Raw genomic sequence first — 23,879 nt, 5'->3', positions numbered from 1 at the left:
TCCAGGTACCGAATTGAAACGGTATTTCTGTTGCCTAATTGCTGCACACCTGAGAGCAGTGGAGATGGAAGAGGCCAGAGCACAGAATTGTGGGGCATTGTGGGGCACACACGGGACAACTCTGGAAGCTAATGAATTTGATTTAAAGACGTGGTGGTACGGCACTACCCTTCAGTCAGAATTTTAAATTTGAACTGAACACTGTAGCTATCAGGTTACGAGGAGATTATGATATCGATATTATGTCGATTTTAGTGCAACATAAATCAAGCTAATGGAATTTACAGTGAAAACAGGCACATGGTAAAGTTGGGCTCATTGCCTTAAGCGATATTATCTCACAGTGTAGACACAGCCTAAGAGCTACCTTTTCTTACATACTGAACACCTTATATCTTACCTTTTCTAATTTGCCCCATCTGCCCTGGTTACCTGTTTGTCAAACAGCTATATACTCAGACAAGTGATCATGGGAGACATGATATTTTATATCCATGGAAAAGTCCGCATTTACTCACATTTACCTCACAGTGATATCTGACACACAGCAGTACCAGTGGCTCTGGAAACAGAGTAGGATCCTTTAACATTTTCATAGCAGCTATTTTGGACTTCAGTTTGCCATCCTGCCACACCTTCCCATGAGCACTAAACAGTGTCATAAACTTTTGAGGTAGTGCCACAGTTTAGGACAACTGCACCTGTATTTCTGCTCATTGGTCCAACAAAGCACTGACCCTCAGGCTTCAAGTTCCCCTGCCATTGAGTTTCTAGCTGGACACCCATGTCTCTCTCTTTTGTGACCAGACTATTTCCAGGTTGCACAGTTTTCTGCCTGTGTATTTTCCAGCTCAGGCAGGTTGTCCAAGGACACTTGCTTGTTTTCTTGACAGAGATGGATAACAGGTGTAATTGCTACAGATACAAGTAATCACACAGACTTCTTATATGGGCCCACTTTAATTCTTAAGATAGAGAAAACTTATTAAAATCAGTAAATGAACATGCATGCAGGTGCACTGATAAGGGGGCAGGAGAAGGGGACAAAGAAGGCAGTTGCCCCAGGGCCCAGCAATTAAAAAGGGACTAGGAATTCCAGCTACCACTGCCACTACTACAGGAGTGGCAGCAGCCAGAGCCCTAGACCCTTTAAATCATGCAGATGGATCGCTGCGGTTGGCTCTGAGTGCTGGCTGAGGGTTGGTGGGGACAGCGTCACTCACTCTGGGCAGCACTGAGGGCTGGCTGCCTTGGCTCCATCCCACCGCCTAAGGCACCACCCCTTCTAGAAGTGCAGACCTGGACCCCTTGCTCCCCATCGCCAGAATGTCTGCTGGCCCCCCTGCCTGCATGGATGCTAATAAGCTTAACAGAATTAATCCCAAGCCCTAACTATGGCTTGGGCAGGACCAGGACCAAAAGGAATTTCATTTGTGGTCAAAAGTTTATTACAGCTTCAGCTCAGAGCAAGCACTCAGTCTTGTGAGAGCTCAGTGGGGCCAGTCCTTCCATTTGTACCTTGAGGACTAGAACTGTCCATACCAGGGCTCCTGTCCATTTGGTGGATCAGGAAAAATGCCCTGCACACAAGGTCAAAACTAGGCTATTCATCCAAAACCCGTTAATTTGTCTTTCGGTCCCTGGAAAATCCAGTATGAACTTGTATATGCAGACCTCTCTGGGGGGTGGTTTGGAGGGACTGAGAACCAGAGGAATCACATTCGCATCAGCCTCCTAGCTCTAGGATGTACAATTTTATAACAACACATACACAACTGCATTTTAAATGAAGTGACCCCAAAGGTATTTAACCCAATACAATAAAGTTAAACTTAATTCAGTTACGTTTATCTTAATTCAGTAAGATTTGTGCAGATTATAGTTATTTTAATATTATAATTAATATTATATTGTCAGTCATCATGCATAATGTGAGTGGCACTGGCTTCTGTCTACTGTTGAGAATCAGAATTACTTCCATCTGTGTTATATGAGCACTATGCTGTTAGCAACTAAGGCCGTGTCTACACGTGCCCCAAACTTCGAAATGGCCATGCAAATGGCCATTTCTAAGTTTACTAATGAAGCGCTGAAATGCATATTCAGCGCTTCATTAGCATGCGGGCGGCAGCGGCGCTTCGAAATTGACGCGCCTTGCTGCCACGCGGCACGTCCAGACGGGGCTCCTTTTCGAAAGGACGACACCTTCTTCGAAATCCCCTTATTCCCGGAATAAGGGGACTTCGAAGTAGGCGGGGCCCTTTCGAAAAGGAGCCCCATCTGGACGTGCCGCGTGGCGGCAAGGTGCGTCAATTTCGAAGCGCCGCTGCCGCCCCCATGCTAATGAAGCGCTGAATATGCATTTCAGTGCTTCATTAGTAAACTTAGAAATGGCCATTTGCATGGCCATTTTGAAGTTTGGGGCACGTGTAGACGTAGAGTTTCTTTTTTTAGGTCAAGTGATAGAAGGTAGGAATTTTAGAACATTGAGATCTGAGTTCTAGCCCCATATGGGCATCAAACATTTAAAGTGGCCAGAGATAATTGTGAAATCCTAGGCCACAAATCTGACATATATCCAATTCAATATAGTTTAATACATATTTACAGGAAAGCAAACAGACATGTTTCAGGGAGTTAGAATAAATCCAACAAGGCAAACCTTGTTTGGATTTGAAAATAGGTTGAAAAGAAATAATTAAAACAGAGAAACCTGCAATGACATTACCAACCCTCCACTTTTTTTTTTTATGCATCACCATTTCATAAAAATGTCTTTTTTTTTTTTTTTTAAGCTTAAAGTGGCTAAGTATATCCCATAGGCAGGGAGCACAGATGTGAGTAACAAAAACATGTCTGGCCATAAGCCTTATCATGCAAGCATTTTTTTTTCTTTTTTTCCCTGGAATATTTGAATGCAATAAGAAGAGTCTGGCAGATTAAATAAAGGACAGAGCTCATTGCTTGCTCAATACTTGCATTGTAACGTGGAAGCTTGTGTGAGAGAATGACTAATGGCGTATCCCACAGGGAGCTCCAATAGAAACGCTTTACGAGATTAAATGATTTAGCCTAGTACCCCTGAAAGCTATATTTTAAGGGGGCAGAAATTTAATCATTGGAATGCTAGTTCCTTCAATAAAATTACATTCTAATTAAAGTGTCTCATTCACAAAAGCTACAGCTGAGGGTGTATCAGCAATTTCACCATAAAACTCTTTTCCTCGGGGTTTGAAACTTAGTGTCCGGATTTTCACCTGTTGTGATAATTGACCTGGCCTCATGGTATGTTTCATAAGGGGACTAAGTACACTTTGTATCAATGTCTTTGATTCAAGGCTCTTGAAGTTACATTATATTCAGAATGTAAAAGATATTATTCTGGTCAATCAGGACTAATCCTACTGAATTCAGTGTCGTTGCACCACAGTAAAGCAAGCATAGACAAGAGGAGAATTAGGTCCAGACATTTCTTTCCAAAATGCAGTATAATATTAAAATACAGGAAAGAAAAAAGTATATCAGTCACTATCATCTTTATATTTGTCAACTAATTTTGCATATCATGTTAATATAATTGTGATTCTAGTTGGTGCTTGGGGAAAATAAAGCATTTTGGAGCCAGAAAGATACAAGTACAAAAGATAATGGCCGCATCTACACTAGCACGTTCTTTTGAAAGATTTTTCAAAAGAAGGGGGCTCTTTCAAAAAAGCCCAATAAGTGTCTATGCACAAAAAGCATTCTTTCAAAATTAATTTGAAAGAATGTGGTGCTCCTTTCTAAATCACTCTTCCTTTCCCATTTCAGGAAAAGTGCCCCCTTTCAAAAACTTTTTTCAGAAAGAAAATGTGTAGCTGCTCCACAGGGCCCATCTTTTGAAAGCATAGTCTTCATTTTCAATCCCTGGCCTGTTCTTTTGAAAGAGCAGGGGCTGTGTGGATGCTCCCTTTCAAAAGAGCAGATCACTCCTTTCATCTGTGTTTTTCTATGTGGGCATTCTTTTTTGAAAAAAGTTCTTTCAGAAGAGATCTTCTGGAAGAGCTTCTTTTGAAAGATCTCTGCAGACATAGCCAAAGTGCTCTTTAGAAAGTAAATCAAAAGAATACAGTGCTCCTTTCAAAAGAGCCCTTCCACTCCCATTTCAGGAATAGTGCCTTCTTCTGAAAGTTTCTTTCAAAAGAAAGCAAGTGTAGATGCTCCTGGGGGCCCTTCACTCGTTCATCTGATGAAGTGGGTCTTTGCCCATGAAAGCTTATGCTCCAAAGTACCTATTAGTCTATAAGGTGCCACAGGACTTTTGTTGCTTTTGAACGGGAGTCCTCCTGGTGCTGGATTTTTCAATTTCTGGCCCATTCTTTCAAAAGAGCAGGGGCTGTGTGGATGCTCAATTGAAAGAACAGATTGATCTTTTGATCTGCTTTGTGTGTGGGTGCGTGTGCGGGTGTGTACGCACGCTTTCAAAAGGAATTTTTTCTGAAGATATCTTCTGGAAGAACTTCTTTTGAAGGATCTCTGTAGTGTAGATGTAGGCAATATGTGTTAATTTAAAAGGCTTTTACACAATGTTATTAAGGAAACACATTGCTTAAAAGTCTAATTTAGTAGATGTGATTATTCACAGTAAAACTGTCTTGTATGTTTTCTATTGTTGTGGCGTGCCTAGAAGACACGGCAATGCATGGCTGGACAAGGGAATTCTAATGCTCAGCAACATGTTGCATGCTTCCTGAACAGGTTGTTAAAAGGAGCTACTGACATTTCTTCATTCTGAATTCTAGCCTTCATGTTGCACATCATGGCTTTTCAAAGGAACCTGAGGAAGTTAGGTGACTGAACCCCTCTGAAGTTCAATGGAAGGTTAGCATCTTTAAAAAGTCCCAGCCAACATTTTTACAACCTAGCATGCCGAACAATGCTGAAGGAAGGGATTGCAGGGGCCAAAACCATACATTTGTGCCATTTAACTCAGACCTCTTCCCTTTTTTTCCCATTAAAAGGCATCATAAGCCTAATTCACTAAGGCTTCTGGGAAATATATAGTGCTGCTTTAGAACCATAGACATATAGTATCTTAGACTCCCTCAGCTAGTTCCTGTACATTTTATGTCAAGAGGACTTTTCTAAGGAAGTCTACCACAAGTATACTATTGGTATTGGCTATTGAAGCTCAGCACTCCACTGTGTACAACTTCATTTATCTGAGTATAAATGGAATATTGAATAATTTTGGATTATTGGTGCAACTGTTAGCGATCTTGGGGCATGACCATGTTTTGGACTAAAGGAAGGTTAGGGTATCAAAAGTGTTCAAGTTTGGGTCCCTATGAATCATAAAAGTTTACTAATACAAGAAACTCTTGGAGTATTATAAAAGATGGTTTCCAGATGATGATCAATGAAATAGCTGACATTGTATTCTATAGCCTAGCTGACCACAAAGTATCCCTTATGGAAAGATTTTAAGTGAATGATTACAGGAAGAACTAGTCAGTAATCATAGGCAGCATTAGCAGTTCTGCCCCTGACTCACAGTATGGTTTTGATCCAGTAACAATAACCCGTGCCTCAGTTTATCCATAATGGAGATCATAGCATCTCAGTGGGACTTCATTAATGTTTGTAAAGCACTTTGAAAAGGGCAGCACCACAGATATATTATTATTGTTACATATTTTGTGTTCCTGATTGCGGCGGGTGGTATGTAAAAAATTGTGTGCTTCATTCTAAAAAGTTCTGAGGCAAAGCCACATAGATTCTGTAAATGAATCACATATTTAGATCTAACAATAATTTTTTATGTCCTGCTTAAACTAGCATTGATTTCAGATTAATAAAAACATTGAATCCTAGTGGGATTGATTTGGTTTAACTTGAAATAAGCATCCTCTTAAACAACAAAAGAATAACAATTAAATTGGATGTGTGTCTGAGAGATAAGTTCTAACACAGGTGCTAACTCTGCGGGTACTCTGAGGTTGGAGCACCAATAGAAAAACATGAGTAGGTGCTCAGACCCATCAATAGTCAACTCCTGCAGCAGCAGCTCAATCGATCAACTGCTCCCACTCCCTCCCAGTGCCTGATGCCTGTCACAATCAGCTGTCTTGCAATGAGCAGAAGGCTCTGGGAAGGAGAAGGAGGAGGAACAGGGATGGAGTATGCTTCAGGGAGGGGGCAGGGACTTGGGGGGAAGGGGTAGGGTTTAGGTGGGGTCTGGGGCAGATTGTGGGGGCAGGGTGAGCACCTCTCAGGCATGGAGGAAGCCACTGCCTATCTGGGGAAGTTCCATGTCCCATATTATGCAGGAGGTCATTCTAGATGATCAAAATAGTCCCTTCCCCCCTTGGAATCTATGAACATAATTCCATAGAAGATAAAGGATCACATTTTCAAGGTTAGGTACATACAAATAGCTATGTGCGTGCACCATCCGCCCCTCCCACACCCTCAAACCAAACCAAACCAAACCCCAGTTCTGTGCTGAAAAGCATCTGCATGTCAATTATTAGAAATCTCCAGAGGTACCTGTTATGCACACTCTGGACAGCTCTGAGTATAAATTGGGCATGAACAGGTTAACTGCTAACACCTCACTTGCATTCTAAAGTAACACAGGTCAAAATGGAATACAAAACAAACAAACAGTGGTTTTAATATTCAGGTCTTACCTCTACAGTTAATGCTGTAACAGCTGGGATGCTAAATGTTGGATCACTCCATTTCTCTTGATAGACCACACGGTACTGAGAAATAACTCCATGGGGAGACATAGGTTGGGTCCAATTCAGCAGCACAGAGTATGCACTTGTAGCTTGCACCAATGGGGCTTTCATGCCTGAAGGCGGAGCTTCCAAAGTCTGTGTAGAAGACCACAGGCTATCCACCGAACCCCTGGAATTTTGAGCTGTCACACGATACTCATAGACAGTGAATGGCTGCAGTGCATCAGAAGCATCAATAAATTCCAAGGCTCCTTCAGACCAGATGAATAACAGCAGCTCCTTTTGGATGTTTACAGGACGTCTGAAATTCAAATAAAACCAGTCCACTTCAAACTTAGTGACTTACTCACCCGCAGATGATGCCGAAGTCCTAAATTTGGTCAATAATTGAGAACAATAGATGTCTGTAGGTTGTATAGACAAGGAACTTCCCTTTTTATACTGACTAATAATTCATCAGCCTATGCCAGAAATTAACTATTGAAAAATCTTCCAAGAAAAAAAAGATAAATATTTAATTTTTCTTTGCCAAAGAGTAAAAAAAAAAACTGTAAAAGCTCAAACAGTAGTAAAGGTTGAACCTGTCTAATCTGGCACTCTCTCATCCAGCAACATCTGTAATCCAGCATGATTTTAGTTAGTCAGATGTCCACTTATGGTGGGTGTGGCCAAGTTTCCTTGGTCCCATAAAGTTTGTTTACAGCCACCCATCCTGGCTCCCAGTGTTCTGTGCTGTTATTTAGCACTAATTTACCCTCTAACAGTCTTCTAAGTGCTCAGGAAGTAGTGGAAGTGCTGGTAATTCTGCGAGGCAAGATTGACATCCCATGGTTTGGCAAATTCTCTTGTTTGACAGCTGTCAGGTCTTGGGGGCACTGGATTAGAAAGATTCAAACTGTACTGTAAAAGCACTAGAACAGCACTTTGTCCTTTATTTTAGAACATTCCAGGTACAAGGCATCAAAGATGAGTGTCAAAAATAGGCCCATACTTGATTACCTAAACAATTTATCTAATTCTCAAGTGTTGTAAATTCTCAGCATTTTTAAAAATCAGGACGCTTTTTAGGGTCTCGAATCAGGACTTAGAAGACTAACCCTGACACTCAGTTTTGAAAATTTTTGACCTACCCTTTTCCTTGAAAGCAATTAGTTGCTCGGGCATAGGTTCTCTACCTTTTTTTCTTGAGCACCCACACCCACCACAAACTTGCTATAAAAAACACTCCACAGCTTGCCTGCATCATGACAACTGTTTTATTTTTTTTCTTGCATATCCAGCAGATTAAAGACCAGGAACAGCAGTAGGGGGTTGGCAAACAGGACAATTACCTAGGCCCCATGCAACTGATTATGTGGGGCTTTGGGTTTCTGTCTGGGGCCTAAAGAGTCTAATGCCAGCCCCACTCTCTGCTTTATTTTGGCAAATTCCCTGAAACCTGTTTAGGGCCTCACAGTTGAAAATCACTGGCTTGGAATGCAAAGGGTAAAAAATTAAAACAATCCTTTAAAATTGTGCCTATATATTTGGCCTATATTCTAGTTTACACATCAGTCAGACTGAGCACACACAATTTCCAGGTGTAACTGTAAGATGTCTGTAGCAAATGTGATCCATAGCACTTTTTCATAATATAAATATGTATCTTTTTGAGGGGGTTTTCTGTTTAAATATTTTGAGCCACTTCCACATGTTAGCAAATGGAGACTCCTCAATATACACACGTATACACTTAATTTGTCCCTCCCCTTTAGGCTACGTTTACACTAGCACACTATGTTGAAGTAGCCTATTTCGAAGTAAGAGCATTGAAATAGGCTACTTTGATGAGGATCGTCTACACATCCTCTGGGGCTTGTGCCGTCGACATTCAACGCCAAAGTAGCGATGGAGAACGTCGAAAGGAGCTGCCCTGGAAGGAAATGCAGAGCATCCACACACACAAGCACTCTCCGTCAAGATAAGGGGCCAGAAAAGCCTGTGGACAGGGTCAGAGGCTGGACTAGCCCTTCTGGGGCAAGAGCAAGCCACTCCCTTAAAGGGCTCCTCCCAGACACACTTGGCCTGCACAGCACAAGGTCCACAGAGCCGACAACCAGTTGCAGACCCCCTGCACACAGCATGGGCCCCCAGCTGCAACAGCAGCAGCAGCCAAAAGCCCTGGGCTAAGTGCTGCTGCATGTGGCGACCGTAGGGCCCTGTAGGGGCTGGACAGAGCATCTCTCAAACCCTCAGCTAATGGCCGCCATGGAGGATCCTGCTATTTCGATGTAGCAGGACGCGGATCATCTACACACACCCTACTTTGTTGAACGTTGAAGTAGGATGCTATTCCCAATAGCGATTTTGACGTCTTGCCACCTAACGTCGATTAAAACGTCAAAATAGCTCACCGTGCGTGTAGATGTGACGCGTGCTATTTCGACGTTGTGCCAGCTACTTTGAAGTAGCTGGCTAGTGTAGACACACCCTTAGTGGCAAATCCTCAGATTTTGCTCAGCTTCAGTGAAGGTACAGGAGATCAGCTTCTCTGTCACAATTTGGTCCCAGTATGATGTTAACTTAAATTTGATGGATAAAGGCAGGTGATAAGTTTCCAGATAAAGCTGCCAAATCACTTATCTTTACTAGGAATAAAATCTGGTGGCTGAAGGTTATGATAAATCTTAGTGAAAACCCTGCTATACCTAGCACAAATTTAGGTATTTTCCTTACTTTTAACTGAAAACCTTTGCCATCTAAATATACAAAACAATTTTAGTTTTGCGTGCTAACAAAGAAACAAACAAAAAGCAAATTATATTATCTGTCACTTGTATTGAAAATATGGCAAATTCACAGTAGTGGAACTGGTTTGTCTGGCTACCAGATGTCATCACAACTTCACATATCCATTGGCTGAAGAACATTTATTTGGCAAGATAAAAATCTGAATTTCCATAATCTTGTCAGTTTTAATTTTGTTAGTCCATCTTTAGTCGCTATTTTTAAGGATACAAAAAAACAACTGAACTGTTTTTTTTTAAAAAATAGCACCCTCGGGTGCTTATAATATTAGACATCTTTTATTTTATACATCTTTTATTTTATACAAACAAACATAGTACATGCAGAGTTGTGCATGTGAACATATATTCAGAAGTGAAAACACAGATATATCTGCCCTCAGAAATAAACACAAACACACAGCCCTACATTTTTGCCCGTTTCAAGAAACTGGAGAATTTGCTGCATGGTCTGGAATGTACTAACCCCAGGGTAAAAGGTAGGAGCAAGAGAAAAGCAGAGAGAGGTTCTGGGTCTCATCCTCAAGAGTTGGGGAGTAAGCAAACCACAAAACACATTGATACTGAAGATCTGGTGACGGTGTTGGTTGAAGAGGAGGAAGGACAGGCTCTCTGAACAGAAGTGGGAGCCTTTGATGAAGTGTAAGAGAGTAGACCAGCACAATGACCTCTGAAACATATTTCATCATGTGTCCTGCAGCACAGTAACCATGAGCTGTATTTTTATATTTTCCACCATGTCAGATTAAAAACACATGCAGAATTATCACCCAGAAGTCATTTATTGTGCTTATCAATGTGAGGCAGACCCTTACAAATGATGGATGCATACTTTCGCTTTCTCCTCTCTCCTGTTGCTTACTCACCCCACTTCATGTGGTAAGATATATTTCCTTCGTGCAGTGCTTAAGCACCTATATGATAAGTACCTCAGATAGGTCAGTAGACAAAGAATCTGTCCATAGGTTTTTAAAATCAGGTGTAACAAATCTGTTTGTAGTAAGACATGGTGGGTGTACATTTGCAAACACAATCACAAAACCAGTGATGTACCTGAGATACATCAATGATATGTTCGTCTTCTGGACAGATGGCCTAAACTCCCACACAAAATTCCACAACTACTTCAACCAATACGACCCATCAATTTAACTTCCGCTTTAGAGCTCTCTCATACAGTCGTCATCTTCCTGGGTATCAAAATCCACTTCTGACATCTTCTGTACAGAAGCCCCTGAATTTTACATATCTCCCTCACAGATACAGCGACACCCCCCAACACACGAAGAAATCTGTTATCTGTAGCAAGGCATTCAACTACCACAGAATGAGCGCTGAGGAGATTGCATAAAGGCATGGGTGTAGTTCCCATATGGTGTATCATCAAACAACAACAGTTCTTGATGGGGACCCCACTCTGAAATAAAACTCCTGACCTTCCTCGTTTAGCCTTCAAACATCCCTCCTGCCACCTGCAGCCTCTTCAAGTTCATTGTCTGAGGCATATTCCCACAGACCAGGGCACAATAATGCAAAGCGGCACCAGACCCTTCCAAAACAACAGACAAAACCTGCAGCAATACCTCCACCGCAAAAGTTGTCATTGTGCCCCACAATATAACTTTGCCCATCCATGCCTATTACCACATGGGATGTACCTCATACAGTGCACAGTGTGGGTGTGGGTGAAACCAGACAACAGTACACTCTTGAATGAACTCAGACAGGTAAATGATACTGTTAGTCTTTAAAGTGCTACAGGATGGCTTTTTTGCTTTGTGAAGATACTGACTATCACGGCTACCTCTCTGAGGTAAATGATAAAAGACAAAAGCATCTCATCACCTGTGAATGAACACTTTTCACAAAGCAATCACTCCATATCTGACCTAGCAGTGCTTATCTTCAAAGGGAACCTGTACAACACTTGTCAAAATTGAGCCTGAGAGCTTCAAATTCATAATTTGGCTAGACACGGATAATAATGTGCTGAATAGAGACACTTGATTTACGGCTTTTTACAACTTCTGTAACACACTGACAATCCTCCTCCAGCTGCTTACTCCTTCCTTTCCTCCCCATGACTAGAGGGATATTAACAGGCCACTTCACCTTGAACGACCCCTTGACATAAGAGTTAACTGCTTAGGTTAAACAATCTGTTCCAACTGTGTATTTATCTGTGACACTCAAAGGGGAGTGTTAGTCTCCCGTCCCTAAAGAAGAGCTTTCAGTAACCTCAGAAGTTTGTCCCTCTCACCACCAGAAGTTGGTCCAATAAAAGATATTATCACACCCACCCCGTCTCTCTAATATCCTCAGACCAACACAACTACAACAGCTCTAGCTGCAGTGTCATGCACACCTATGCTACTCCAAACAATAAATAATGTGTTATAAATGTGGTCGCCTCAAAATGTATTAATAATATTCCTAAAGAGAAGTAAAAAAAGGTGGTGTCATTTTAGGTGTGATAAAGGTTGTTTGTTTGTTTGTTTGTTTTTAATACCTGGCATCTGGGCTAGCTAAGTACAGCAATTTCATTAATCATTAAAGCATTAGAATTCACAAATTTATTTTTAGTAGCATTTTAAGAAATTCTGTGAGAAACAGCTACCCCACACTGAAAGATCAACTATGCCACCAACCGTAAGCTCAGATGCAAGCAAAGCTGAACACTGTGGTCTGGTTAAGTATTTAGATCTTATTATTACTGAATATTTAACTTATGAAATGTATGGTGAGGTCAATGGTTCCATCTGTGGTGCTAAAGCCCAGAATATCTTCATGTATGAATAAACTTTGAACAGAAGTGGTTGAAGAGTCGGTAATCATTTCAATCATCTTAAGATTTAAGATTCAATTGCTCATTTAACTGGAAGCATTTCTTCTGTACAATGAGCTGCATAAGAGAATAATATTTCCAGGAGCTGGAAGTTGTCTCAGTTTCCACACTGATTTGCTGCTTGTGCTCAATTTGAAATGTTCAGACAGAGTTATTTTATAAAGAGCAAATCCAGTGCTTCACTTGTTCCAGAGCCTGCTAAGCTGGAGCTCCAGCACCTCTAGGCTTGGCAGGGCACTGCCCTGGCAGTTATTACAGCTTTGCCTCAGCAGTGAGAGGCTACCTCTGGAAGCATAGTACAGGCCTCAGGCAAAATACCCCAACAAGTTCTTGCTGGGACAATGTGCTTCCCCCCCAGTGGACACTACTACCATCCTCCACACAGTGTAATAGAGTAAGATTTATTTATAATTCAATTGCGGCACACCTTCAGAAATTTAAACTGCGTTACCTTTCTTAAAAAATACAGACTGTGAGGTAAACAAGGATACAAAAAAGGCATAAGTTGAGTGCACATGCAAACAGCATTTCAGACCAAGATCTGTATTAATTACAGATCAACATTACAATTGGCAGGAACCAAATGCAAAAGTCACGTCAGTCTGTGCGGCCACTGACATAGGCCTTTATTTCACAGTAACCGCTGAGTGTCTGGTAAGCCGCACATCAAGTGTGAGCAATGCAGCAGAGTAGTAAAGTGGGGTGGCTAACACTGAACAGGCATTCAGTGTATGTGAAAAATAAACATAACTGACACTCCAAAGGGAAGACTAAGGAAGAGCAAATCACGGCTGTCAACAGCCAATAGCATTCACTGTATCTTAATTATGACTGTTAATTAAACCCCTCCCCCCAAGCCACATTTTGCACACCCTGGATGACAGGCCTGTGCAAATTACACAATTCCCACTTTTATTCATTTTCTAAATAATGCACCCTGGCTGAATTTCACTGGGATACTTCTGCTGAATTTGCACCAGCTTAAACCAGATCTGGACTGTACCATACGTACTTCTTATTCCATAGGCATTGTTTTTCTATAGGATCAGTTCTTAAACTGTGGACCCCAGAGTATGTGGTGACTGGTAGTCACATGACGACAGCTTGGCTTGTTTCCCATTACTGCATCTCATTAAAAGATAGCTACAAATATAGGTAACCGCTCCACTAATACTCCTTTTCCAGGGTAGCAACTGCTGTGGATGTCACAGGGATGTTATAAAATGGTGAATGTGAGGGGAGGTGCATTGCATGATTGTAGACAAAAGGGGATGTGCTTCATGAGGCAATCATTGTTAAGCTATGGTCCTTGTTGGAAAAACAAATGTGACTGCCTCTATTTTATGAGATTTTTTTACAGCAATCTCACAATTCAGAGGTAAAATATAACCAGTTCTCTCTCTACTCTTTGGCAGAATTACAATTATGTTGTAATCACTTTTATATTTCTACAGGTCTATAAACCTCCCACAGTTGTAATGGAAAGATCTCCACATGATGGTTTCCCAAACATTCCATGTTTGGAGTTAAATGAATTTGTTTTGGAGGAGACACCAGTGAGGAAGAGGCAAATGATGAACAAGAAATTACATGCCATAACCTCCCCCAGAAATACTGCTGTTTTGTTCCTATAACAATATATGCGTACGTGTGGCTACGGAATGACAAAGAACGATATGCTTACATTCCATTTCTGTCCTTACAAATTTCTGATTTTTTTTGCAGCTATCTGAGAAAGATTTGATATTGTTGTTGTCTAAGCACATTTAAACTTCAGCTGAAATAACTGCCAAGTGATTCATGCCTATGTAGGTGAATATAACGATTGTATCTGGAGCCCCAGTGCGCCATTTTCATTTCACTTTAAATAAAAAACAAAATGTATCTATGTCAGTCAGTGCCCTTCTGCTGTACTCAGAGGTATCAAACAGGCTACAATTATGATTGTGAAGTGATTGTGTCACATTGGAGGAAGGTTTATTGCTTTTGAGTCTGCTAGGCAGTAACACATTCTGTTCCATATTACTCTTTATATCATTGTTTGGCTGTGACTAGAATAATCAAATGCCATCAAATGCTGTCAAATTCAATTTACAGTATTTTTCATTGAAGCAGGCTCTCTGCATTATATTTCCTGTTTTCTCTTTCTATGGCTGCCATGGAAAAGCAACTGTAATCATCAGCTTTATTTACAAAACCAGCAGAGTGAAGCCACCTCTTGGGCTAAAACAGATACAGGTTGAAACTCCCTGGTTTGGCATTTCCAGGATCTCACTGGTCCCAGACCAGGGATTTTGCCAGATCAGAGGTGGTCAGTGTTGGCCCGTCTACTGCTGCCGGCTGCTGGGCTCTGCTCCAACATCACGAAAGAGGTCAGCATTGATGGAATGGAGACAGGGTGAGGGCACTGGGGGAAGAGGCAGGGCAGCTGCAGAGCCCTGTGGCTGGTCGCAGAGCCCTGCAGCTGCCCAGCCCCTGCCACCGATTGCAGGACTCTGCAGCTACTTTGCCTCTTCTCTGGAGTGCATGCTCTTTCCCCGTTCCTGCCCCTCTCTCCCTAAGCTTGAGCACCACAAATTAGCTATTTGCAGCATTCTTGAAGCTCTGCGAGGGCAGGGAAGGAGTTCCCTGTGAGTTTGTCAGTCCCAGAACACCCATGGATACCAGACCATATTTGCTGGAAAAGAGGAATCCAAATTACTGTAAGTAATTTCCTTTTCTACGGAATAGGGACTTGATGTGTTTCTCCCATACAATTAACAGTGAGCAGATGAAAAAAAAAGTATTTCAAGTGAGCAGTCATTTTTAGAAACTCAGCACTAATATATTGAAGGCAAATGTGAATATACATTATTTGCTCTTAACAGTCAACATGCCTCCTCACAATACACCACTGCAGTGCAATGCAGCCTCCCAATACGGAGCTGAAGTTTTCGAAAAAACCATGACTTCAGAAAACTGGAGCATCCAGCTCGGCAGGCTTTGAGACAGGAATTTCTGACATGGGAGAATCTGGAGCTCAGACTTCAAAGCCTGATGTGCCAGCTTCTCTGATGCCACCTGGCTTGCTCAGAACCAGATGGCTCTAGTGTAGAGGTTATACTCTCAGTTCCCAAGATCCCATATTACATTAATAAGGATCTTACTAGCTGGCTTCCACTAAGCAGGCTGGCTCTGCAGGTGTCTATACCATGCAAATTTCCAAGTTAGGTCCCCCAGACACATCTAACTATATAGAAAAGGCTATGTGCTGGCTCAGGAGATCCAGAGCACAAAGACGACCTGCCGGTCAGTCTGAAGGGAGGCCAGTGGACTATGGAACAGAGGTTTGACAGTGTGGCTCAGGGTAATACCAAGAGGCTACGTCTACACGTGCACGCTACATCGAAACAGCTTATTTCGATGTAGCAACATCAAAATAAGCTATTTCGATGAATAACATCTACACGTCCTCCAGGGCTGGCAATGTCGACATTCAACTTCGACGTTGGGCAGCACCACATCGAAACAGGTGCTGCGAGGGAACGTCTACACACCAAAGTAGCACACATCGAAATAAGGGTGCCAGGAACAGCTGCAGACAGGGTCACAGGGCGGACTCAACAGCAAGCCGCTCCCTTAAAGGGCCCCTCCCAGACACAGTTGCACTAAACAACACAAGATCCACACAGCCAACAACTGGTTGCAGACCCTGTGCATGCAGCATGGATCCCCAGCTGCCGCAGCAGCAGCCATAAGCCCTGGGCTAATGGCTGCTGCACACGGTGACCATACAGCCCCGCAGGGGCTGGAGAGAGAGCGTCTCTCAACCCCTCAGCTGATGGCCACCATGGTGGACCCCGCTATTTCGATGTTGCGGGACGCGGATCGGCTACACGTGCCCTACTTCGACGTTCAACTTCGAAGTAGGGCGCTATTCCCATCCCCTCATGGGGTTAGCGACTTTGACATCTCGCCGCCTAACGTCGATTTCAACTTCAAAATAGCGCCCAACACATGTAGCCGTGACGGGCATTATTTCAAAGTTGGCGCTGCTACTTCGAAGTAGCGTGCACATGTAGACGCGGTCAGAGAGACACAAACAAGTGTAATTTAACTGGAAGAGTATTGTAACACTACATCAATTTAATTACTACTTGCAAATAATGTATCTGCTCTCCAAAATGTTCTGATTATTTAAAATGGTTAAACAAGAGCCCACCACTAGCCCTGCCTTATATGATGCACTGCTACTAGTGTAATCAACACCTCTCCTATTCCTACGTTAGCATTTAAGCGGCCATACCATACCCATTAATTTATATTTGAACACTTTCCATGTCCCGTGCTTTCCCCTAGCCCCCTCACACCCCACCCTGGATCTTTAACTGTCTGTCCCCTATTTCTGGCTTCACTTTTGACCTAGTAACCTAACTACATCATTAGTAACAGAGAGGTAGCTGTGTTAGTCTGTATTCTGACAAAACAAAACAGCAGTCATGTAGCACTTTAAAGACTTTATCACTAAATAAATCATTTTGTTTATCCCCTAATAAATAATTTTGTTCGTCTTTAAAGTGCTACATGACCGCCGGTTTGTTTTGTTAACTATTGTTATTCAGATGCATTTTACTTCCTACCTAAGTCAAAAGCACATTTTATAAAAATCTGAATAAGTGGGTGAAAGGAATCAATGGCACCATGAGCTTGTAGATTTGGTGTAAAATGCCTTCTAATCACAATTAGGTAAAAAGTGGTAGATGGAAAACAGCAGGCTCTACTTCCTGCATGTCATTTATGGTAGCTCCAACATGGAGCAAGACTACAAGCCATGTTGAAGTTCTTATCAGCAACTTGTCAATTCACCGAAGAATTCCTTTCTAATTTAGTACTCTGAGCGTGTCTGGATTACAGGGATTTGTCAGCAGAAGTTTGGGTCGGAAGATATCTTGTGACAAAACTTCTGTCGACAGATCATGTCCAGACTGCAAAGCGGATCAAAAGAGCGATCTGCTCTGTTGACGGCGAGCGGCCAGACTGCCTGGCTGCTCTCCCGGCAAAATGGCTACCCATTACCCCAGTACACAGGGTCGCAGGTCACCATTTCCTTCCAGGAGCCCTGCAGGTGTGCCTACCTCCTTGAGGGACAGCACAGATTGAGTAGGGGTTCACACCTTTCTGGGAGGCACAGCTCATTCCAGGGCGCCGTGACACCAAAGCAGCCCCTAGGCATGTGTTGGCCCCATACAGGGATGCTGCAGCAGCTGCTGCACCTTCTAACAACTGTCCACTGGAGCAGGTCCAGGAGGGCAGCAGGGGCAGGGCATGGAGGCAGGGGCAGGGTTTCCTTGACAGTGTCAAAGCAGGACATGAGTTGTCACAGGCCTGTGCTCCAAGATGCACATCATGGTCCAGAGGAAGGCACTGTGGTCCTGCTGGAGGTCCTCATGGACATGCCAATGGCCCCTCTGTCTGCGGCCTTGGCCTGGTGGTGAGCTGAGGGTGGCTGGGTCCTTAGTCAGTGTAGGTCCAGCTGTAAGGAAGACGAGGAGGGGTTGACGGTGAATCATTCATGAAACGCAGCCCCTGAGGCTGTACCATGAGCACCAAGCAACACCTGCCCCCCGGGCTGAGGGATGGGGAAGTCCTGGGAGCAGAGCCATGTATAGCCTCGAGACCATGCTGACCGCTGCTTCCCCACCCCCACCAATGGGCTAGCAGCCAAGGTGGTTGTCCGGTAATCGGGGGGAGACCCCCTCATGGGTGGCAAGTGAGCCTGGAGCAGCCTTGCTCTCCCCAGGGCCTCTACACACACCAGCAGCTCACAGCGCTGTCCATGGGAGTGGGTACTGCCTCTCACCCGCCAGCATGCCCATGTGCCGATGTGTCTGCAGTCAGGCCAGTGCCCTTGTGGCTAGTCCACTTTCAAACAGGGCAGGTCCTGGTGGTAATGCTACCTTGCTCATGGTTTCATGTGCTGGGACTGCAGCGTGAAGCCTCGCCCAAGCCAGCTAGGCAATGCTGCCAGCACGCCCCATCTGTACCTGCCTCCCCTGCCCTGGGGGGTGTGATGCACAGGGGTACTTACCAGAGGGATCCTCGCTCAGCTCTGATGGCCTGGCTGGTGGGGACTGGGCCCAAGACGCTGTACCAGGAGGCTGCTGCTGGCCTCCAATGCCATCTCTGTCTCGCTCCATCTCTGACTCTGGCTCGGATGGGGGCTTGGGCTCAGAGGCCTTCATCTCCTGAGGGTGCTTGTGCTGCAGTGGAGGGGGGTCTTGAGCACTGTAATTATGCTGCAGCATGGCAGGGATGTGTTTCCCCCCCCAGTGGTGTTGAGATCCCTGGCACTGTTCTTTAACTTTTGTCTGGACCTGCTCCATGCTTCATGGGTGCAGGGAGCAGGTGTAGTGGTGGTGGTGTCCCTGTTCAGCCAGGGCATTGGCCATCCTTGTATATATCGAGGCATTGCAGTGCTTGGCCTTCTGGTCTTTCAGGGTCTCTCCTCCCTCCAACAGAGCCTGGAACTTTGTCCCATTCTGGGGTGGCCCACCTCTTGCTGCCCTGGAGTGGCTCCTGGAACCCTTCAAGCAGGTCCCTTGAGAGCCCAGAGATCTCTGCTAGTCTGCCATGGGGGAACCCTGGCTGACGAGTAATGACTGTGAGGGCATTTTCACGGCAACATGTTGCTCTGCTGCTTGCACTCTCTCGGCTCCCTGACACAGGGCTCCCCACAAGCTCCCCGCAGCTTTAAGAAGGGCTGGAGGCAGGAACCATAGAGTCGTGCTTGCTCTGGACAGGGTGTCCCCCAGGGTACCTGTGCAGTGCCACAGAGGCCTTTTCTATCATAGGATCACCCAGAATGTCAGACTGACATTTTGTCAACAGGTCTGTCTCAGCAGAGGTGTTCTTTTTGGAGAACAGGGTATGGCTGTCGACAAAAGCGCTGTATTCTGTCAACATACTGTTGACATACTGCCCTTGGGAATCTGGGTGCTTCATGGGTTCTGTCAACAAATCCCTCTAGTCTAGACATAGCCTCCGATAGCCAGAAACCAGACAAAGCTCCCCTTCACAGCTCATACTGAATGCTGCATATTTTTCAACACTATGTTCACATACTTGCATTGCTTGGACAACTTAATTACATGCTTTATAAAGACTAAATGCTAGAGGATGATATTGAGTTATAACACATCTACCTGTAAATAAAGTAGTTAATTATTATTCCATTTGGTTTCCTAGGTGGTAACCATTTTACTTCTATTATTCCAGATCCAGTTGCTCTAGCGATAGGTGGACTAAGTTCCTTAGGAGGGGCTTCAAAAGTCCTTGTGGACGTCCCACGACCTACTCCACAGCCACCTGAGAAGATAATCACAAATTAACTTGAAAGGTCAAAGTTCTAAAATGAAAAAAAGTTATCTTTTAATTATGTGTACCATAAAAATTAAGGAACAAAAGCTGTTCATTTACTTGACTATGTGGTGGCTATTTCCTGCAGCTAAAAGCAGTTTCTAATTTAGAAGTGGTGACATAAGGAAGAAGAGCGCATCATGATGGTAGATAAAGGTAATAATAATACAGGCTTTCAATGTGCGAGAAGTGAACTAATTAATATTTCATTTTTTATTTTAAAGTGTTTATTATGCATTTTTTAGTCTCCATTTACTCTCCATGAGGTCACACCACACCTTATCAAGCTGTCCAGGTTCACATCTTTGAGGTTGGTCTTTTTAATGGGTAACCAAGTCCCATCCATAACAAAGGACATAATAACAGCAATGGAAGAAACTTGAACATTTTGGAGGAAAATTTCAAAAATTCAGTGGTGGCTTGACTTTGCTCCCACTGAAGGCAATAGTTTATCTTCCATGGTTTTCTTTAAGGCTGGTTTTCAGGATCTAACATTTCTAAAGTCAGTTATGGAACAGAGCACATGTAGGAAATAAATTGATGTCTTGGGTGAATGCCTACCCTCGTAATTAAATTCTGATTTAAACCAGTGTAATTTCATTGAGTTCAACAGTCACATTGGCATAAGGGAGAAAAGAGACTGTCACATGACAAGATTTTCTTTCTCAGTTCAGATTGTTGTTGTTTTCATTTATTACTGTTTATAGGAGCAAGTGACACCAGTGGAGCAAGATATTTCAAGAACACTTTCGTCCCACCAAACATTTGCTAAAAGAGGATATGTTCCCCAAAATACACACATTTTAATCTACACCTAAAACATTCATGATATAATATTGGGAAATGTATAATGCTTCACAGTGCTAGGCTTTATGTTTACAGGGTAAACAATCCACTTCAATTTTGAAATAAGATATCCATTTTGTTGAACTGAATCTACTCTGCAAATCTGCCTGCTCTGTCGATCATGCAAGTGAATCATCTGAAGTGTTCTTACCATTCTGGCAAGCTTGTATCCTTATCTCATACTCTGTGTATGGATCCAGGCCATCCACAATGACAAAATTAGGTAGGCCTACTGGTTTTACCAATGGTGAGGTACTGCCAGCATTTATGAAGACATTATATTCCAAAGGCATACCGGTGTTGAATCTCCCTGTTACAGAATAGAGAATAGTACATGGGATAATTGTGGTTTAATAACACACGGTTCAAACCTTAAAAGGCACTAAGCATCTTCAACTTTGAGTAAAAGCCCCCATTGGGACTTCTTTCGAAATCAAAAGTATTTAAATGCAAACAAAAATAAAATCAAGTTGCAGTTTCAAAACAGGAAAAGATAAAAGAAAAAATTTTCTGAAAATATATTTGAGAGCCAATACACTTACGTCCAGCTGTTTAATAGGGACCTTTTAGGTACTGACTCACTGAAATCCATGCAAATTTGCCATTATGAGATGTCTCTGGGATTGTGACTCAACTTCACAACAGGGTACATACTTTTTTTTTTTTTTGGAGGAAGGGGGTCCTAGAGTGAAATAACACAGTAATACCTGTTCATTATCTTTTCTATTCTAATTACTGTAGTGAATATAATTCCTGATAACTGACCGATTGTTCTCTTCAGCTTAGTTGGGAGCACAGGCCTCTAATGGTCCCTTCCCATTGAGATATCAACTGGTTCTTGCTAGATGGGGCTAAGCTGAAGGTCCTTCCTGAAACAGGCTTTGGCGCCCTTCTTCTCTAGCTGAGAAATGCCTCAGCAAGCAGGGTGTCCTCTTCCTGGGCAGAGAAATTGTGTGTGCTTAGGTGAGACTCTGTGCTTTTCCCACTGGTTTTGCAGCCACACCAGCTACTTCCTTCTCTTTCTCATGATGGGCTAATAATTCTCTTTTTCTGTCTCTGTGCGGGAAGTCTTCTAATCCCTTCTCTCTAGGAAGACTTAAGACAGGTCCAGCCCACCAGTACTTCTCTAGGACTGACTCCCAGATCCTTCTGCTTGTCTCTTCTCTTCTCTTCTATTTTCCTCCACTCTCCCTGCTGTGACTTCCATGTACTCCATTCACAAAGGGATACCTGGTCTGCTATCATGAAGCCCAGGATTCTTTGGCTTTTCTTTTGGAGATCTGAGTCCCAGTTCCATCATGACTCAGGTCAAAGGACCTCTACCCTGACATCTTATTTAGGTCTTTTCCATGTCAGTCTCTGGGAGACTGTGAAACCCTGGGGATTCATAAAATCATTATTTTCCTGTGTAATAGACTAATCAGCTTTAGGCTGTTCCCTTTCTCTACTCTGCCACACTCTGGACCATTGATACTCAGATAGAGTCTTGTGAGCTGCAATGGGCTCTTTATTTTGTCTCCTGTGGCTCTTCATAACATGATACTGAAACACTGTACAATTTAACTATTCATCAATTTAAGTTCTTAACCATGAGGATACTTTTACCATGTCATTAATTGTACCAAAATGACTGTCTAAATATTATTCTTCCTATTTGGTTTTAGGAAGTAGGAGTTTTTGAAGACAGGGGGTCCTTTTGAAAGGCTGCCAGCTACACAAGTGGCATGTGATTCGAAAGCAGTACTTTTGAATCACGCGTGGCCACCATTATGCTAATGCATAAACAAGCAGTGTAGATGGGCACTCTGTCAACCAAAATCCCCTTTGTTGACAGCCCCTTTTCCCTGACAGCAATGAGGGATAAGGGGCTCTTGATAAGGGGGGTTTTGGTCCACAGACGCCCAGTCTACATGGCTTGTTTTGTGGCGACTGAAGCCTCTGCTGGGACAGTGATCACATGAGAGTATTGAAATGAGACACGCAATTTGTAAAGAAGTGCCTCATTTGCATGACCCTGCCGGGAGCAGCACGCCGTGTAGATGTAGCCTTAATGTGTATATTTATACATGCATTATTACAAGAGTTTTTAAGAAGCATCCTATTGTAGGTTATAGCCATGATAAAGATGAATCATTTTAAAAGTTATATGAAAGAAGTCCTTTTTCACTAGCTGTTCCAGTCTATTTTCACAAAGGATCATGTATGTCACTGTCACAACATACATTACATTTACATATTGCATCTCATACTGGGGAACGTTCAAGCCACATGATATCTTTATGTTCCCTGGCTGAATATAACCTCTTAAATTACACCACATTGCTCATGATCACAGATTCAAAATTCACTTGACATGAATAGTCTGCAATATGATTTCAAAATTTACTGTGTTGCTGAATGGTCATGCTAGTAAATTAATTTTTAAGATTATCTTATAAAGTGAACACAAAAGTGCAAATATGTCAAAACAAGTGCACTGAAAAATACAAAGGAATAGTAAATAGAAATTCTTCCCAGTATTCACTGAGTGCTAACACAAAGAAATTACTTTACCCTTTGAAAAAGAGGGGGGAAAAGTACAGCTAGAATGCATGGAAATGTGAAATGAAGAAGTTTGTATGTTCAGACATAAGCTACAAGATCTGTACCAAGCTTGAAATGATCTACCCCAGGTGTTCTGATGACGGAATGAAATTAAATGGGCATATTTGTTATAATCTGCTGGGAAACCACATGACTTGGTTAGTTCCAGAGTTCATAAATTTATGTCAGAATAAAAGGAACAGTAAAAGCACATGCGAACCAATTTACCTTAAGTGCAAATGGCAGTTTTGTTATTTGGTGTCAAAGTTACCATGAGCACAATGACAACCTGCCATAACATATTTTTGTGTTCACTAAAGAACAAAGATTTAGTTGGTTAATATTCTCAGCAATACTCCTTTTCATAATTTACAACAACTAGAGGCTGATAGGTTATTTAACATTTATGAAGTTAAGATGTAATCAGAAAAAAACCCTGATTATCCTTACAAATAAAAAAGTTAAATTATTCCACTTTTTTCCTCTGGGACTTCATTTCACAGCAGGTGCAGACTTTGCAATGGGACAAGTCAATCAAACTAAATCTTGGGGTTATTTTACTGTCGTATTTGGATAAAGTATAATGGACAATTCTGTGGAAAAAATCTCGGCAAATTGGGTTTGACAGTCCTGTTTACTTCAAAACTAAGGTAGCTCATACTGTAGAATTTGCAGCAAAACATGTTTAAAAAAGAAAAA

The 23,879-nt window shown here is 42.7% G+C and overlaps 1 protein-coding gene across 1 annotated transcript in view; it reads right to left on the bottom strand.

Moving 5' to 3' along the window:
- The window catches only part of USH2A (usherin), a 581,084-nt gene that overhangs the window by 68,608 nt on the left and 488,597 nt on the right, over window positions 1-23,879 (bottom strand). The window contains exons 58-60 of the mRNA XM_074989966.1: window positions 20,749-20,907; window positions 19,538-19,700; window positions 6,672-7,026 (exon numbers count right to left, since the gene is read on the bottom strand). Coding sequence (XP_074846067.1) covers window positions 6,672-7,026; window positions 19,538-19,700; window positions 20,749-20,907 — 677 coding nt within the window. The remainder of the gene's footprint in view (window positions 1-6,671; window positions 7,027-19,537; window positions 19,701-20,748; window positions 20,908-23,879) is intronic.

The sequence above is a fragment of the Carettochelys insculpta genome, chromosome 3, assembly GCF_033958435.1.
Source record: "Carettochelys insculpta isolate YL-2023 chromosome 3, ASM3395843v1, whole genome shotgun sequence".
Classification (NCBI taxonomy): Eukaryota; Metazoa; Chordata; order Testudines; family Carettochelyidae; genus Carettochelys; species Carettochelys insculpta.
This window is presented reverse-complemented; position numbering and strand designations above follow the sequence as displayed.